This window comes from Staurois parvus, unplaced genomic scaffold, assembly GCF_062004578.1.
Source record: "Staurois parvus isolate SC_StPar_1 unplaced genomic scaffold, SC_StPar_1.0 ptg000449l, whole genome shotgun sequence".
NCBI lineage: Eukaryota > Metazoa > Chordata > Amphibia > Anura > Ranidae > Staurois > Staurois parvus.
Genome location: NW_028318245.1, coordinates 6,167,501 through 6,184,745, shown reverse-complemented (window position 1 = coordinate 6,184,745; position 17,245 = coordinate 6,167,501). Strand labels below are relative to the sequence as shown.

General features: G+C 43.2%; 2 protein-coding genes and 1 pseudogene across 3 annotated transcripts in view; all 3 read right to left on the bottom strand.

Annotated features, from left to right (window-relative positions):
* Nucleotides 1-17,245, bottom strand: part of LOC149453472 (uncharacterized) — a 78,704-nt gene that overhangs the window by 42,250 nt on the left and 19,209 nt on the right. The window lies entirely within an intron of this gene.
* Nucleotides 7,433-17,245, bottom strand: part of LOC149453471 (uncharacterized) — a 46,685-nt gene continuing 36,872 nt past the window's right edge. The window contains exons 6-10 of the mRNA XM_089688209.1: nt 14,879-15,078; nt 14,638-14,794; nt 14,139-14,521; nt 13,115-13,244; nt 7,433-8,739 (exon numbers count right to left, since the gene is read on the bottom strand). Coding sequence (XP_089544335.1) covers nt 7,601-8,739; nt 13,115-13,244; nt 14,139-14,521; nt 14,638-14,794; nt 14,879-15,078 — 2,009 coding nt within the window. The 3' untranslated portion in view covers nt 7,433-7,600. The remainder of the gene's footprint in view (nt 8,740-13,114; nt 13,245-14,138; nt 14,522-14,637; nt 14,795-14,878; nt 15,079-17,245) is intronic.
* LOC149453473 (gastrula zinc finger protein XlCGF66.1-like) overlaps nt 15,127-17,245 on the bottom strand; it is a 6,576-nt pseudogene continuing 4,457 nt past the window's right edge. The window contains exons 2-3 of the transcript XR_016314695.1: nt 16,613-16,756; nt 15,127-15,345 (exon numbers count right to left, since the gene is read on the bottom strand). The product of XR_016314695.1 is annotated as a gastrula zinc finger protein XlCGF66.1-like (transcript). The remainder of the gene's footprint in view (nt 15,346-16,612; nt 16,757-17,245) is intronic.

Genomic DNA, 17,245 nt, shown 5'->3' with positions numbered 1-17,245 from the left:
GATTAGCAATTTGCATTACCAAAAAATTGAACAGGAGGACCTAATAAAGTTGCCGGAGAGTGTATGAGCCACAACAATATGGCTGCCCCCAGGAGCGTATCTTCTTTAAGTCTTGGCATCTTCTAAGGGCTCTCACCTCCGCTGGTCTATGGGCTGGCTGGTTTCTCCCACCAGTGCCTGGAGGTGTCCAGCCCATCCCAAATTCTTAGTAGCCATGTGTGTCTCCTCCAATGGCTAGTCTGCTGCAACTAACCCCTGGTTATCCAGTCCAGACTCCACCCCCTAGTGGGAATGGAGTTCACCTTGCGAAATACTGTTTGTAGTTACCCTTTGTTAGGTTTCTCCTAACCAACGGGTGTCAAACTGGCGGTCCTCCAGCTGTTGCCAAACTACAAGTCCCATGAGGCATTGCAAGACTGACAGTTACAAGCATGACTCCTAATGCAGAAGCATGATGGGACTTGTATTTTCGCAACAGCTGGAGGGCCGGCCAGTTTGACACCCCTGTGGACCTCAGTTCAAGGGTATGGTTTACTCCATCTGCTTCTGAGTAGTGTCCTCCAGTAGATAGCACGACATATTGATCATCATATCATGCAACTCCCTTCCTTTAACACTCCAGGATCATATCTTTATGTGGCAGGTTAGTACCGGTTAGTTTGGTAGCAATAAATATATACAAAAAAAACTGCATGCCAAATTTTGCCTATCCTAAAATTACAAAAAGTAAACCACCAAAGCTAGCCAGTGCTAATGAAGTGTTTCACATTGAGTCCTCCTACACATGGGACATTTTTACAGCGGCTGTTTTTGGCTTTTGACGTTTTTTTTTACAGCCAGTAAACCCTCCAGCATGTTATCCTAGGTGTCCATACACACATAGACTAGAATCAACGTTTTTTGGCTGGGATGTTTTTTGGCTGGAGAAAAAAAAACCGGGACTAGTGGGCTTCTAGTGGAGTTTTTTTTAGCTGGAAAAATGCTCTAATGCTAAAAAACGTGGTAAAACTCCGCAAACCGACATTTGTGGATTTTTTTTTTACCCCTCCCAAAAAATTATTTTTTTGGTAAAAAGAAAAAAAAGCTAAAAAAATGCAAACGTGGAAAAAAAGTGGCAAAACACCAATAAACGCTAATGCAAAAACACTAAAAAAAGCAGAAAAACTCAAATTTTTAACGTGACTTTACACAGCTAACGTTAACACGTTATCAAAACGCCCCCCCCAGTATGCATGGAGGCTAATAGACTGAAATAACAAAGAAAAAATGCAGCACTACCCATATGGAAGAAAACTATATTAGAAATGCTACAGTTTTGGCCATATTCAATATATTTTAATATATATATATTATTTAAAAAATATATATTTTTTAAAATATTTTGTAATATATAAAAAATGCATTTCAAAACGCAGTGTGTGTATATATATATAATATATATTTAAAAAATATGTTTTTTAAAATATTTTTCATATATTTTGTAATATATAAAAAACGGTGTGTGTGTGTGTGTGTGTGTGTGTACACACACTGAATGTTGAAATGCGTTTTTTATATATTACAAATTAGATAAAAGATATTTTTAAAAATGTATATTTTTTAAATATATTCTTCAGATTTTTTTTTAACATGTATAAGAGTCATTTTAACATAGGTTTTGATAACTCATCCTCATACAACCAACACAGGCCAACAGACTAGTTACGTGGTTTTCATGTCCTTCTTTAAGCTCTACCAGGATGTTCACAAGGTAATCTATTTACAGTCTACTTACACATAAACTTCTCCAAAAGCGAGGTTCCGAAACTCAAATTCATACAACCAACACAGGCCAACAGACTAGGTATGTGGTTCTCATGCCCCTTGTTAGATCTGCCCGGACATTCAGCACATCATCTATTTACTGTCTACTTACACATAACCTTCTCCAAAGGCGAAGTTCCGATAACTCATCCTCATATAACCAACACAGGCCAACAAGCTAGGTATGGGGTTCTCATGTACTTCTTTAGCTCTACCAGGATGTTCACAAGGTAATCAATTTACTGTCTACTTACACATAACCTTCTCCGAAGGCCACGTTTCGATAAAACATTTTCACAGTGTTGTTGATGAAGAACAAGCAGTTGTGATCAATGATAACAAAAACATAACAGTCCACACTATGGTTTACCAAAGAAAACGTTATTTTATTGCTGTCATGTGATGCATATCTTCATGTAACGTAAAAGGACAATCTGAATCTGCACCATTGTTCCCTGAGAATTTCAATAAAGTGGAAATCCATTCTAACCTTGGATTTGCAGCCAGACCTCCACCACTGTTCCCAAAGAACTTCTCTAAATAAAATGGAAGTCCAGTGCAAGAACTAAGGACAGCCTGAGACCCCACCATTGTTCCCAGAGAATTTCAGTAAAGTGGAAATCCAACCTAAGCTTGGATTTCCAGCCAGACCTCCCAGCACTGTTCCCAGAGAACTTCTCTAAATAAAATGAAAGTCCAGTGCAACAACTAAGGGCAGCCTGAGACCCCACCATTGTTCCCAGAGAACTTCTCTAAATAAAATGGAAGTCCAGTGCAAAAACTAAAAGGACAGCCTGAGACCCCACCATTGTTCCCAAAGAATTTCTCTAAATAAAATGGAAGTCCAGTGCAAGAACTAAAGGACAGCCTGAGACCCCACCATTGTTCCCAGAGAATTTCTCTAAATAAAATGGAAGTCCAGTGCAACAACTAAGGACAGCCTGAGACCCCACCATTGTTCCCAGAGAACTTCTCTAAATAAAATGGAAGTCCAGTGCAAAAACTAAAAGGACAGCCTGAGACCCCACCATTGTTCCCAGAGAATTTCAGTAAAGTGGAAATCCAACCTAAGCTTGGATTTCCAGCCAGACGTCCCAGCACTGTTCCCAGGGAACTTCTCTAAATAAAATGGAAGTCCAGTGCAACAACTAAGGACAAAAAATAAATAAAAGTGCAGCGCAAACCCAAATGGTGACTAAACATATGATAAACCACATATGATTGTGGATTAGTATAAATTTATCAAACGTGCAGAGATGAAGTATGCATACAGTCTCTAATATGCAAGAAACCATAAATAGTGACTTCCATAATGATAGAAATAGTCAAATAATGCACTAACCAGATAGCGCATATATAGCACATGGGGCATTTAAGACCTGCCCCTGGTGCTCAGCCACTGTATCACTGGAACAAGGAGGTGTCATCTGTAGGGCCACCACTAGATGTCATCCGTCCACATGGAAGCTATGTCCAGCTACTGTATTAATGGATCAGGTGGGTGTCATCTATAGGGCGACCACTAGATGTCATCCGTTCATAGAGGAACTGTATCATGGATCCAGGGATGCCACTTGCAGATGTGATCTTGCTATGCACAGCCCCAGGACCTTCAGGATTACAGGCTCCCCAGAAATAAAGAGCCCGTGGAAAAAGGCCTCAAATAGTGTGATAACGTTTATTGAAGTTGATAAGTAATCAGAAATGAACTTACTAACAAAGGTTCAGCTGCTCATATAGCTATATATGCATATATATATATATATATATATATATATACAGTCATGGCCGAAATTGTTGGCACCCTTGATATTTCTCCAGGAAATCATGTATTTCTCACGAAACGTATTGCATTAACACATGTTTTGCTATACACATGTTTATTCCCTTTGTGTGTATTGGGACAAAACAAAAAAAGGGAGGAAAGAAAGCAAATTCGACATAATGTCACACAAACCTCCAAAAATGGGCTGGACAAAAGTATTGGCACCCTTTCACAACTGCGGATAAATAAGAATGTTACAAGCATGTGATGCTCCTGTAAACTCACCTGGGGCAAGTAACAGGTGTGGGCAATATAGAAATCACACCTGAAAGCAGATAAAAAGGAGAGACGTTCACTTAACCTTTGCATTGTGTGTCTGTCTGTGCCACACTAAGCATGGACAACAGAAAGAGGAGACGAGAACTGTCTGAGGACCTGAGAACCAAAATTGTGGCAAAATATCAACAATCTCAAGGTTACAAGTCCATCTCCAGAGAACTAGATTTGCCTTTGTCCACAGTGCGCAACATTATCAAGAAGTTTGCAACCCATGGCACTGTAGCTAATCTCCCTGGTCGTGGACGGATGAGGAAAATTGATGAAAGATTGCAACGCAGAATAGTCCGGATGGTGGATAAGCAGCCCCAAACATGTTCCAAAGACATTCAAGCTGTCCTGCAGGCTCAGGGAGCATCAGTGTCAGCGCGAACTATCCGTCGACATTTAAATGAAATGAAACGCTATGGCAGGAGACCCAGGAGGACCCCACTGCTGACACAGAGACATAAAAAAGCAAGACTACAGTTTGCCAAAATGTACTTGAGTAAGCCAAAAGCCTTCTGGGAAAACGTCTTGTGGACAGATGAGACCAAGATAGAGCTTTTCGGTAAAGCACATCATTCTACTGTTTACCGAAAACGGAATGAGGCCTACAAAGAACAAAACACAGTACCTACGGTAAAATATGGTGGAGGTTCAATGATGTTTTGGGGTTGTTTTGCTGCCTCTGGCACTGGGTGCCTTGACTGTGTGCAAGGCATCATGAAATCTGAGGATTACCAAAGGATTTTGGGTCGCACTGTAGGGCCCAGTGTCAGAAAGCTGGGTTTGCGTCCAAGATCCTGGGTCTTCCAGCAGGACAATGACCCCAAACATACGTCAAAAAGCACTCAGAAATGGATGGCAAAGAAGCGCTGGAGAGTTCTGAAGTGGCCAGCAATGAGCCCAGATCTAAATCCCATTGAACACCTGTGGAGAGATCTTAAAATTGCTGTTGGGAAAAGGTGTCCTTCCAATAAGAGAGACCTGGAGCTGTTTGCAAAGGAAGAGTGGTCCAAAATTCCGGGTGAGAGGTGTCAGAAGCTTATTGATGGTTATAGGAAGCGACTGATTTCAGTTATGTTTTCCAAAGGGTGTGCAACCAAATATTAAGTTAAGGGTGCCAATACTTTTGTCCAGCCCATTTTTGGGGTTTTGTGTGACATTATGTCATATTTGCTTTTCTGCCTCTGTTTTATATTTGTTCCAATACATACAAAGGGAATAAACATGTGTATAGCAAAACATGTGTTAATGCAATACCTTTTTTGTGTGAAATACTTGATTTTCAGGAAAAATATCAAGGGTGCCAACAATTTCGGCCATGACTGTATATAGCTATATATATATGCAAAATAGCTATAATTACACATGGAACATACTTCATGCCCCATTGTAATAAAAATAGCTTAATAAAAGATAAATAGTAAAAATCAGAGAGAGATCTCATCTATTAATTAAAATTACTCCTCATGTAGGGTGAAAACGAATTATTATAGTGATTTAAATACAAATGACTCTTCTCTAATAGGAATACAGATAAAGGCAAGATAATACATAAAATATGTCAAACATATAGATTAAAGACAATCTGGTTAAAAAGTGGTATCATTAAAATCCATCATGGACATGACATAAACTTATTATGCTTAAATTCTAAAACCAATTTACTTCAGATCATGAATGATCTATCAGCTAGTATCAATAAAACAATTGATGTCTAATTCTACGTTTAGTCCTTGAGGAGATTGGGACTGTAGAAGATATATCCATTTGGACTCTAGAGCATAGAAACTGCTCGTTTTTTGTGGGTACCTCTCCAGTTACTTTTGATGATATCGATACCCACAAATCGTAAATTGTGTTTAAATCACTATAATAATTTGTTTTCACCTACATGAGGAGTAATTTTAATCAATAGATGAGATCTCTCTCAGATTTTTATTATTTATCTTTTATTAAGCTATTTTTATTACAATGGGGCATGAAGTATGTTCCATGTGTAATTATAGCTATTTTGCTTGCCCCTCATTGGTTCTTAGACTGCAGCATCTTGGTTCCACTAAGATTACTGCTAAACTCACACTTGTATGTCCATATAATCAGCATATATGGAACAATGTTTTTTGGGCTTCTTAAAAATGGCCGCCGCCGACACTAGTGCGCATGCGCGGGCGTTTGATCGCTAATACGCATGCGCGAACCCTATTAACGGTGCTGCCGCATTGCAGTGCAATTTGGCGCTTTTTTTGATTATTTAAGCACCACACCTACCATTGGCACAGTCCCTCTGATGATGTGTACTCACACGATACGCGTTAGGGAAGTGCCAAACTGTGTTTATCCCTTGTACATGTACCTCTGGTCTGGCCGTTTATGAGCAGCTGAACCTTTGTTAGTAAGTTCATTTCTGATTACTTATCAACTTCAATAAACGTTATCACACTATTTGAGGCCTTTTTCCACGGGCTCTTTATTTCTGGGGAGCCTGTAATCCTGAAGGTCCTGGGGCTGTGCATAGCAAGATCACATCTGCAAGTGGCATCCCTGGATCCATGATACAGTTCCTCTATGAACGGATGACATCTAGTGGTCGCCCTATAGATGACACCCACCTGATCCATTAATACAGTAGCTGGACATAGTTCCATGTGGACGGATGACATCTAGTGGTGGCCCTACAGATGACACCTCCTTGTTCCAGTGATACAGTGGCTGAGCACCAGGGGCAGGTCTTAAATGCCCCATGCGCTATATATGCGCTATCTGGTTAGTGCATTATTTGACTATTTCTATCATTATGGAAGTCACTATTTATGGTTTCTTGCATATTAGAGACTGTATGCATACTTCATCTCTGCACATTTGATGAACTTATACTAATCCACAATCATATGTGGTTTATCATATGTTTAGTCACCATTTGGGTAAGCGCTGCACTTTTATTTATTTTTTACCATTTACTCTAGAGGTTCTCGAGGTGCCTTTTTGTTGCCAGCAGCTACCTTATTTTACATTTATACACTGCGCTCGATTTTTATATATAGGTCTTATATATAAGTTTATTCTATTTAACAACTAAGGACAGCCTGAGACCCCACCATTATTCCCTGAGAACTTCTCTAAATAAAATGGAAGTCCAGTGAAAGAACTAAAGGGAAAGCCTGAGACCCCACCATTGTTCCCAGAGAATTTTAGGAATTAAAATGGAAATCCAGCCAGCACTTTTAGCATTTTTTACAAAATGGAGAAGTTGAAAGCCTTTGTCAGGTTAATGTTATCTATATCCCTGTTGAGAAAATGTCCCAAGTTCTTGTCCCAGGACTGGAAGTCCCTCCAGTGGGGACATCTACAGCCATTAAATGCATATCAAACTCTACTAAATAATAAACAGTTCCATGGATACCTGTGTACTTGTTGGAGACCCCCCCCCCCCTCAATTCTTGTCTGCATTACGCAAAAGAAAGAGAAGAAGAAACCTCAGGACAGAGAAGGGCAAAAAGTTGAGTTGAAAGCAACATGAGTAAGATGAAGATGGACAATGAATTAGAATTAAAAAATGAATTTATTGTAAGTAATGAAATTAAAACACAGATCACACCACAGCCCAAATAAATGTCCATGTGAATTGGTTGATCCTTTCAGACTGCCTCACCTATATTTAACGATTGTTCTACAGACATAACCAGCTTATGAACCTCCACCATCAGTTTTTCAGTTGTCTCCGGTGGTGTGTGTTCTCTGGTGGAGAATTAGCGTCACTTTCTGCGCAAAACATTTGCCACATTCTGAACAGGAAAATGGCTTCTCACCGGTGTGAATCCTCATGTGTTTATCACGGTTTCCTTTACTGGGGAAGCATTTGCCGCACTCAGAACAGGAAAAGGGCTTCTCGCCAGTGTGGACCTTCTGGTGCGTTTTTAGTTGTGATTTCTGGGTGAACGACTTTCCGCACTCAGAACACAAGAAGGGCTTTTCCCTGATGTGAATTCTCTGGTGTTGAACGATTTTCCAACTGTCTTTGAAGGACTTCTTGCAACATGAAAAAGGTGGTTCTCCGGTGTGAATTCTTTGGTGGGCCACCAGATCACATTTTCTTTTGAATGATTTTTTGCAGTCGGGGCAAGAGAAGATCTCCTTACTGGTGTGACCCTTCTGATGGACGTGAAGTTCAGATTTCGGTTTAAATGATTTGCCACACTCAGAACATGACAACAAAGCTTTATTTTCATGAGGTTCTGCATGCTGATCATGACAGTGGCCTTGGGTGGTGTGTGTTCTCTGGTGGAGAATTAGTGTCACCTTCTGTGCAAAACATTTGCCGCATTCCGGACAGAAAAATGGCTTCTCACCAGTATGCATTCTCATGTGGTTGTCACGGCTCCCTTTGCTTGAGAAGCCCTTTCCACACTCAGAACACGAAAAGGGCTTCTCCCCGGTGTGAACTCTCTGGTGTTGAACAAGATTTGATTTCTTTATGAAGGACTTCTCACACTCTGAACACGAAAAACATTTTTCATTTGTGTTAGTTCTCTGATTGACAACCAGGTCATGATTTTGTATGCTTGATTGAAAAGGATCCTGAGAAGATTCTTCGGGATTAGAAGGATCTGGTGGTTGCTCTGCACTGTGAAAGCTTGGTTGGCCATTTGAGATAATGGTTTGTATTTCATTTTTGGGCTTCTCAGAACTAAACTGATCTGTTGACTTTACCAGATGACCAAGTTTGTGAAGTATATTTTGAGTAGCAATTCTTTGTCCTGAAGAATATTGTGTCATGCCAGTACTGTCTTCATTATGATGTGCAAATAAAATAAGATGTCCCTCTGGGGTGTTCCAGCCACTGGGTCCTCCTGTTGAAATTTTTTAAAAATATTATTATTACTAATAAACGCTAGCATTGTTCATGTCCATTGTTATGTTTTAGTAGTCATGTATGTTGGTCTAATAGTCAACTGTTCCCAAGATCTCTGGCATGGAATTAGATACAGAGATAACAACCACAACAACACAAGGCCAGAAGTCTGGTAAGATGTATATTGCAACCATAGAAACTACAGTGCACTCAGTGGAGGAATAGAGATGGACCTTCCATATGGTGTCCAGTATCTCCTCATTTGTTGGGAACATGACGTTATATTGAGGGATGGAGATGGACCTTTCATATGGTGTCCAGTATCTCCTCCTCATTTGTTGGGAACATGACGTTATATTGAAGAATGGAGATGGACCTTTCATATGGTGTCCAGTATCTCCTCCTCATTTGTTGGGAACATGACGTTATATTGAGGAATGGAGATGGACCTTCCATATGGTGTCCAGTGTCTCCTCCTCATTTGTTGGGAACATGACGTTATATTGAGGGATGGAGATGGACCTTTCATATGGTGTCCAGTATATCCTCCTCATTTGCTGGGAACATGACACTATATTGATTGATGAATGGAGATGGACCTTCCATATGGTGTCCAGTATCTCCTCCTCATTTGTTGGGAACATGACGTTATACTGAGGAATGGAGATGGACCTTCTATATGGTGTCCAGTATCTCCTCTCTCATTTGTTGGGAACAGGATGTTGTATTGAGGAATGGAGATGAACCTTTCATATGGGGTATAGTATCTCCTCCTCATTTGTTGGGAACATTACGTTATATTGAGGAATGGAGATGGACCTTTCATATGGCGTACAGTATCTCCTTCTCGTTTGTTGGGAACATGACGTTATATTGAGGAATGGAGATGGACCTTCATATGGTGTCCAGTATCTCCTCCACATTTGTTGAGAACATGACGTTATATTGAGGAATGGAGATGGACCTTTCATATGGTGTCCAGTATCTCCTCCTCATTTGTTGGGAACATGACGTTATATTGAGGTATGGAGATGGACCTTTTATATGGTGTCCAGTATCTCCTCCTCATTTGTTGGGAACATGACGTACTATTGAGGAATGGAGATGGACCTTTCATATGGTGTACTCTCCAATGAATGGGATGTGGTATAGGTACACAAAGGTGATGCTTTTCCATCATATCATGACAAGCCAATTTATTCTTGTAGAATAAAATTTCCTTTGTCAATTTGCTGGTTTCTCATCAGTTTTGAATTAAAACCAGAAAATCGTCAAATGGGGCTTTTTTTCTCAGATATTAGGTGCAGGAACTTCCCTTTTCTGAGTCACCCCTTGTCTCCGCACCTCTTTGCACCATCCAACGAAGTATCAGAACCAAGTATAATTTATTTTATTTTAATAATAACAATAAAAGCAGTAAGATAGATCCCTGCAGTTAGTAACAATAGAACCCCCCAGCAACAATAGATCCCCCACAACAATAGACCCCCCCACAACAATACACTCCACCACCAACAATGCCCACCCCCCACAACAAACAAATCCACCCCAGCAACAATAGACCCCCAGCTGTAACAACAGATCAATGAACAATAGACTCCCCCAGCAACAATGGACCCTCCTCAACAAAATACTACCCCAGCAACAACAGACCCCCAGCAGCAACAACAGATCTCTCAGCAGCCAGTATCAATAGACCTCTCCCTCAACAGTAGCTCCTTCCCAGCAACAATTGACCCCCAGCAACATAAGATCCCTCCACCCCAGCAACAATAGATTCCCCGACAGCAACAATAGACCTCCCTAGGATCAATAGACCCCCCACAGAAAATTGCATCCCCTCTAACTACATTAGATCCCCCAGCAGCCAGAAACAATTGACACCCCCCCAGCAACGATATCCCCCCCATGAGCAATAGACTCCCCCAGCAACAATGGACCCTTCTCAACAAAATACTACCCCAGCAACCACAGACCCCAAGCAGCAACAACAGATCTCCTGACAGCCAGCATCAATAGACCTCTCCAACAACAGCACATCCCTCCCAGCAACAATCGACTCCCCTGGGAATATAAGACCCCTCTCCCCCAAAAACAATAGATTTCCCACCAGCAACAATCGACTCGCCAGAAACAATATATCCCCCCCATGAACATTAGACTCCCCCAGCAACAATGGACCCTCTTCAACAAAATGCTACCCCAGCAACAACAGACCCCCAGCAGCAACAACAAATCTCCCAGCAGCCAGCATCAATAGACCACTCCCTCAACAGTAGCTCCCTCCCAACAACAATGACCCCCAGCAACATAAGATCCCTCCACCCCAGCAACTATAGATTCCCGACAGCAACAATAGACCTCCCCAGCAACAATAGACCCCCCCACAAAAATGGATCCCCTCTAACTACATTAGATCCCCCAGCATCAATAGACCCTCCAGCACACCCCAGCACCCCTTGTCATTGCATACACTTAGTGCTGGAGGTGCCAGAAGTGTATGTACTGGGAGAACGTCATATGATGTTCTCCCACTCTAGCTGCGCATGCGCAACCCCCGGGGGGCTTACGGCGATCAGTGATCACAGTAAAGAGCCGATGACGTGGGCTCTATCATGTGATCAGTTGTGTCCAATCACGGCTGATCACATGTAAATAGGAAATGGCGGTTATCGGCAGTCCTCTCCTCATGCTGACAGCGCGTGGGGAGAGGAGAGCCGGTAAGTGGCATTCCTCAGAGGGGACATCTACACTGATCATCAGTGCCACCTGTCAGTGCCCATCAATGCCACATACCAGTGACCATCAGAGCTCCCTTTCAGTGCTGCCTATCAGTGCCAGTCAGTGCCACCTATCAGTGCCATATGTGAGTGCTGCCTTTCAGTGCCCACCAGTGATGCCTGTCAATGCCCATCAGTGCCACCTATCAGTGCCTGCTAATCAGTGCCATACATGAGTGCTGCCCATCAGTGCCATATATGAGTGCTGCCTTTCAGTGCCTATCAGTGATGCCTGTCAATGCCCATCAGTGCCTCCTCATCAGTGCCTCCCATCAGTGCCATATATGAGTGCTGCCCATCAGTGCCATATATGAGTGCTGCCTTTCAGTGCCATATATGAGTGCTGCCTTTCAGTGCCTATCAGTGATGCCTGTCAATGCCCCCCAGTGATGCCTGTCAATGCTCATCAGTGCCACCTATCAATGCCTCCTCATCAGTGCCGTATACGAGTGCTGCCTTTCAGTGCCCACCAGTGATGCCTGTCAATGCCCATCAGTGCCACCTCATCATTGCCATATATGAGTGCCGCCCATCAGTTCCATATATGAGTGCTGCCTTTCAGTGCCCATCAGTGATGCCTGTCAATGCCCACCAGTGATGCCTGTCAATGCCCATCAATGCCACCTATCAATGCTTCCTCATCAGTGCCATATATGAGTGCTACCTTTCAGTGCCCACCAGTGATGCCTGTCAATGCCCATCAGTGCCACCTATCAGTGCCATATATGAGTGCTGCCTTTCAGTGCCATATATGATTGCTGCCTTTCAGTGCCCACCAGTGATGCCTGTCAATGCTCATCAGTGCCACCTATCAATGCCTCCTCATCAGTGCCATATATGAGTGCTGCCTTTCAGTGCCCACCAGTGATGCCTGTCAATGCCCATCAGTGCCACCTATCAGTGCCTCCTCATCAGTGCCATATATGAGTGCTGCCTTTCAGTGCCATATATGAGTGCTGCCTTTCAGTGCCCACCAGTGATGCCTGTCATTGCTCATCAGTGCCACCTATCAATGCCTCCTCATCAGTGCCATATATGAGTGCTGCTTTTCAGTGCTTATCAGTGATGCCTGTCAATGCCCACCAGTGATGCCTGTCAATGCCCAACAGTGCCACCTATCAGTGCCTCCTCATCAGTGCCGTCCATCAGTGCAGCCCATCAGTGCCATATATGAGTGCTGCCTTTCAGTGCCCATCAGTGATACCTGTCAATACCCACAAGTGATGCCTGTCCATGCCCATCAGTGCCACCTATCAGTGCCTCCTCATCAGTGTCCATCAGTGCAGCCTCATTAGCGCACATCAGTGAAAGAGAAAAATTACTTATTTACAAAATGTTATAACAAACTAAGAAAAAAACTTATTTTTTCAAAATTTTCAGTCTTTTTTATTTGTTTAGTAAAAAAATACCCCCTCCCAGTTGTGATTAATACCACCAAAAGACACCTCTATCTGTCTCAAAAAATTATAAAAATTTTGTTTGGGTACAGTGTTGCACGACCGCGCAACTGTCATTCAAAGTGCGACAGCGCTGAAAGGTGAAAAAAATGACCGTGAGAATAAGACGCGCTGCATTTTTGGATGTAATGCGTACCGGAACCGACATTTAGTGAAGATTCCTCCTTCGTTGTCACCGTCATTTCATTTCTTGACAACCAATCACAGATCACATCCATCTCTCCTACCTCTGTGACACCAGGCTTTACCCCCATCACGTCTTCCCTCTGAAAATCACAATATGACGGTGAGCACTATTATCCAGACAATGAGGCAAGTTTGAGTTCAACAGTGTAGTTTGGCCTCCCTCCACAGGTGGGGCTGTTCGGCAGAGCGGACGGTGGACAAGAGGAACTCTTGTTCCTCTGAGGCCTCTGTAGGCATCATCAGGGGAGCAGTCGTCTAATTGGATTGACCTCTACGGCCATCTTTAGTGTAGGCAGTGCTAATAAATGGTGCATTTGTGAAGTGGCTACAATAGAGACGGGAACCCATTGGTGAGGGACGGCATGTCTAATATAGGGAAAGGTTCCAGAGGAGTAGGGAAAGAGTAGTATTGCCACCCCATTGGAACTTTGTGTTACTAGTCTTTGCTACATTTCTTGGTCTCTACATGTATTTTCCACCACATTGGGTATCAGACACCTAGCCCCGCCTACAACATCTTCAGCCCCGGGGAATACAGAGGACGGGGACATCTCTCTGGTGGGTTCCCATTACTGGATCAATCTATTTGATGATGGTGGGGGATGGTGTGACCTTCCTGTGTGGAATCCCAGGAATACAGAGGACAAGGACATCTCTCTGGTGGATTCCCATTACTGGATCCATCTACCTGATGATGGTGGGGGATGGTGTGACCTTCCTGTGTGGAATCCGGGGAACACAGAGGACAGGGACATCTCTATGATGGGTTCCTATTATTGGATCCATCTACCTGATCATGGTGAGGGATGGTGTGACCTTCCTGTGTGGAATCCCGGGGGGGATATCACCCAGTTCTTCACCCTGGACCCCAAAGATGACAGACTACATTGATAAACGAGAATAAGTGAAAATAGAAGAATGCCCTCCTATAGCTTAGAACCATTATGATGTTCTGGATACTTAGTCCTACCTACCTGATCAGGTTGTGCATAGTTGTGATCTTCCTGTGTGGAATCCCGGGAATACAGAGGTTGGGGACATGTCCCTGGGGGGTCTGTGTCACTAAATGGCTCCATTATGACCTCCATGAAGGGATCTTTGTGTCCTGAAAACACCTCCATCACACCAAGCTCCTCCTCCTCCTCTTTTATCTCTTCTTTAACCTTACATGAGATAGTGAGATCTTCCTGTGTGGAATCCCGGGAATACAGAGGATGGGGACATCTCTCTGGTGGGTTCCCATTACTGGATCCATCTACCTGATGATGGTGAGGGATGGTGTGACCTTCCTGTGTGGAATCTCGGGAATACAGAGGACGGGTACATCTCTCTGGTGGGTTCCCATTACTGGATCCATCTATAGGAAACACACACAGTGACTGAATCCATTGTTTCTATGTGTTTATCAGATGATGGGGGATCTAGGTGGACCCTCCGTACTGCTCTCTCCTTTACAATAAAGTCTCCTCTTACCCGGTGATGTGAGGGGCAGCTGATTGTCCATCATGACGTCCTTGTAGAGATCCTTGTGTCCTTCTAAATATCTCCATTCCTCCATCATGCCATCTTCCTCCTGTTCTTCTTTTATCTCTTCTTTGATACTAATATTCAGATTACAAATTTTTCCACTCTGGATGTAAATTTAAAATAAAATGGTAAAAATGCAGATAATGTGCAGACAATACTGTAACTCTCAGTGACTGTTATCTTTTACCAGATTATAGTGAGGGAACTTGCTTTCTTCCTGTGTGGAATCCGGGGAATACAGAGGACGGGGACATATCTCTGGTGGGTTCCCATTACTGGATTCATCTGCCTGATGATGGTGGTGGATGGTGTGACCTTCCTGTGTGGAATCCCAGGAATACAGAGGACGGGGACATCTCTCTGGTGGGTTCCCATTACTGGATCCATCTGTAGGAAACACACACACTGACTGAATCCATTGTTTCTATGTGTTTATCAGATGATGGGGAATCTAGGTGGACCCTCCGTACTGCTCTCTCCTTTACAATAAAGTCTCCTCTTACCCGGTGATGTGAGGGGTGGCTGATTGGCCATCATGACGTCCTTGTAGAGATCCTTGTGTCCTTCTAGATATTGTTGCTCCTTCATCACAATATCCTCGTTTTCTTCTTTTATCTCTTTGATACCAACATTGAATGTTTTCCAGATTCCACTCTGAATATAAAGTACAGTATTAAAAATGCTTCTGATCTTCCATGGAGACATCTTGACACCCTAAACTGTTACCAAACCCACGGCAGTAAAATCAGTCTGTATATGCAGTAAAGCATGCCAATTATACCCACTGTGGAACCTAAGGGGTTAATCCTTCACATTGTGTAAAAAGGATGTTTGATCCTGACTTCTCTGATCCTCCCCTTCTTCCACTGTCCCCCTCTTATCTCCTCACAAGACATATTGTGAGTTATTCTGCACATGCTCAGTGTATTGCTAGAGAGGTTTTTTTTTTCTTAAGAGAGGGCATGTGGGCACAGGGCCAATCAGCACTGTCCAGACAGAGGTCAGGGGTCCTGCATCCTCCTAGAGCAAAATGAAAACTCCTACAAGCTTTAACCAGTGCTCTGCTGGACACTGATAGAAGTCACAAGACTGCTCTAACTGCTGATGAGAAAAGGGATTTAGCAGTTTATATTTACTAAAATAATTGCATTTCCATGTTCTGTGTACTGTGGGAGACCAGATATAAAGAAGGCAGAGTCCAGGGAGAGCGGATATAATGAATGCAGGGTCCAGGGAGAGTGGATATAGTGAATGCAGTGTCCAGGGAGAGCGGATATAGTGAATGCAGTGTCCAGGGAGACCAGATATAATGAATGCGGGGTCTGGGGAGACTGAATAGAGTAAATTCGGGGTCCGGGGAGACCAGATATAGTAAATGCAGGGTCCAGGGAGAGCGAATATAGGGAATGCGGGGTCCGGGGAGAACGGATATAGTGAATGCGGGGTCTGGGGAGACCGAATAGAGTGAATGCGGGGTCTGGGGAGACCAGATAAAGTGAATGCGGGGTCTGGGGAGACCAGATAAAGTGAATGCGGGGTCTGGGGAGACCAGATATAGTGAATGCGATATAGTGAATGCGGGGTCCGGGGAGAGCGGATATAGTGAATGCGGGGTCCGGGGAGAGCGGATATAGTGAATGCGGGGTCCGGGGAGAGCGGATATAGTGAATGCGGGGTTCGGGGAGAGTGGATATAGGGAATGTGGGGTCCGGGGAGAGCGGATATAGTGAATGCGGTGTCCGGGGAGAGAAGACAAGGCTCTATAGGTGTAGAAACATCCCCAACCCCGATCCTATATTGTACACACCTTGATATGTATGGAGCCTTCTAGGAACCTGACGCACACAATGATACAGTCACCATCCAGACACATCCCTTGTCTGTTACTGGAGAATGTCCCAGAATTCCCGGCACCGCTCACCTCTCCTATCAGCAGGTCAGTGATCTTCTGGGTAACTTCTAGAATCTTACCCTCATTGTTTCTTTCTGGAAGCAGTAAGGAATATAGAGGAACCATAATGGAGTACTCTCCATCTCCCGATGTCTTCCTCACGACTACGTCATCCTGTGGAGAGATCACCAATCATGATAGACATTTCCCAACAACAGAAACTGCAACTTCTTGCCATCATCCTCCCTCTTTGCTATGAATTGATCCACCACATCACCCTTTTAGAAGTAATGATATTTTCACCAGTTTGGTCAACAAAAAGTGCTTCAAATGCCCAAATTTCAAGAAAAGAAAATTCAAGAAAAAAAAAAAAAAGTACCCGTGATGATTCAAAAAAGATTTTTTTAGAAACAAAAAAGTTTGCAATTCTCTAACCGTCAGCGACATCAATTTTGTAAATCTTTGTCTGATAACTCGGTGACTTGTGAAGGTTATGAAAGAGAATGGAAAAACGATCAGAAATCTTTCTCAAGCATCTCCTAAACGCGGCACGAGCTTGTGTACCAAGCCAATGGGAGCCACAGGCAGCCCCTACTGTGGCTCAATGGTGCTCAGTGGTTCTCAGTGGTGCTCAGTGGTGCTCAGTGGTTCTCAGTGGTGCTC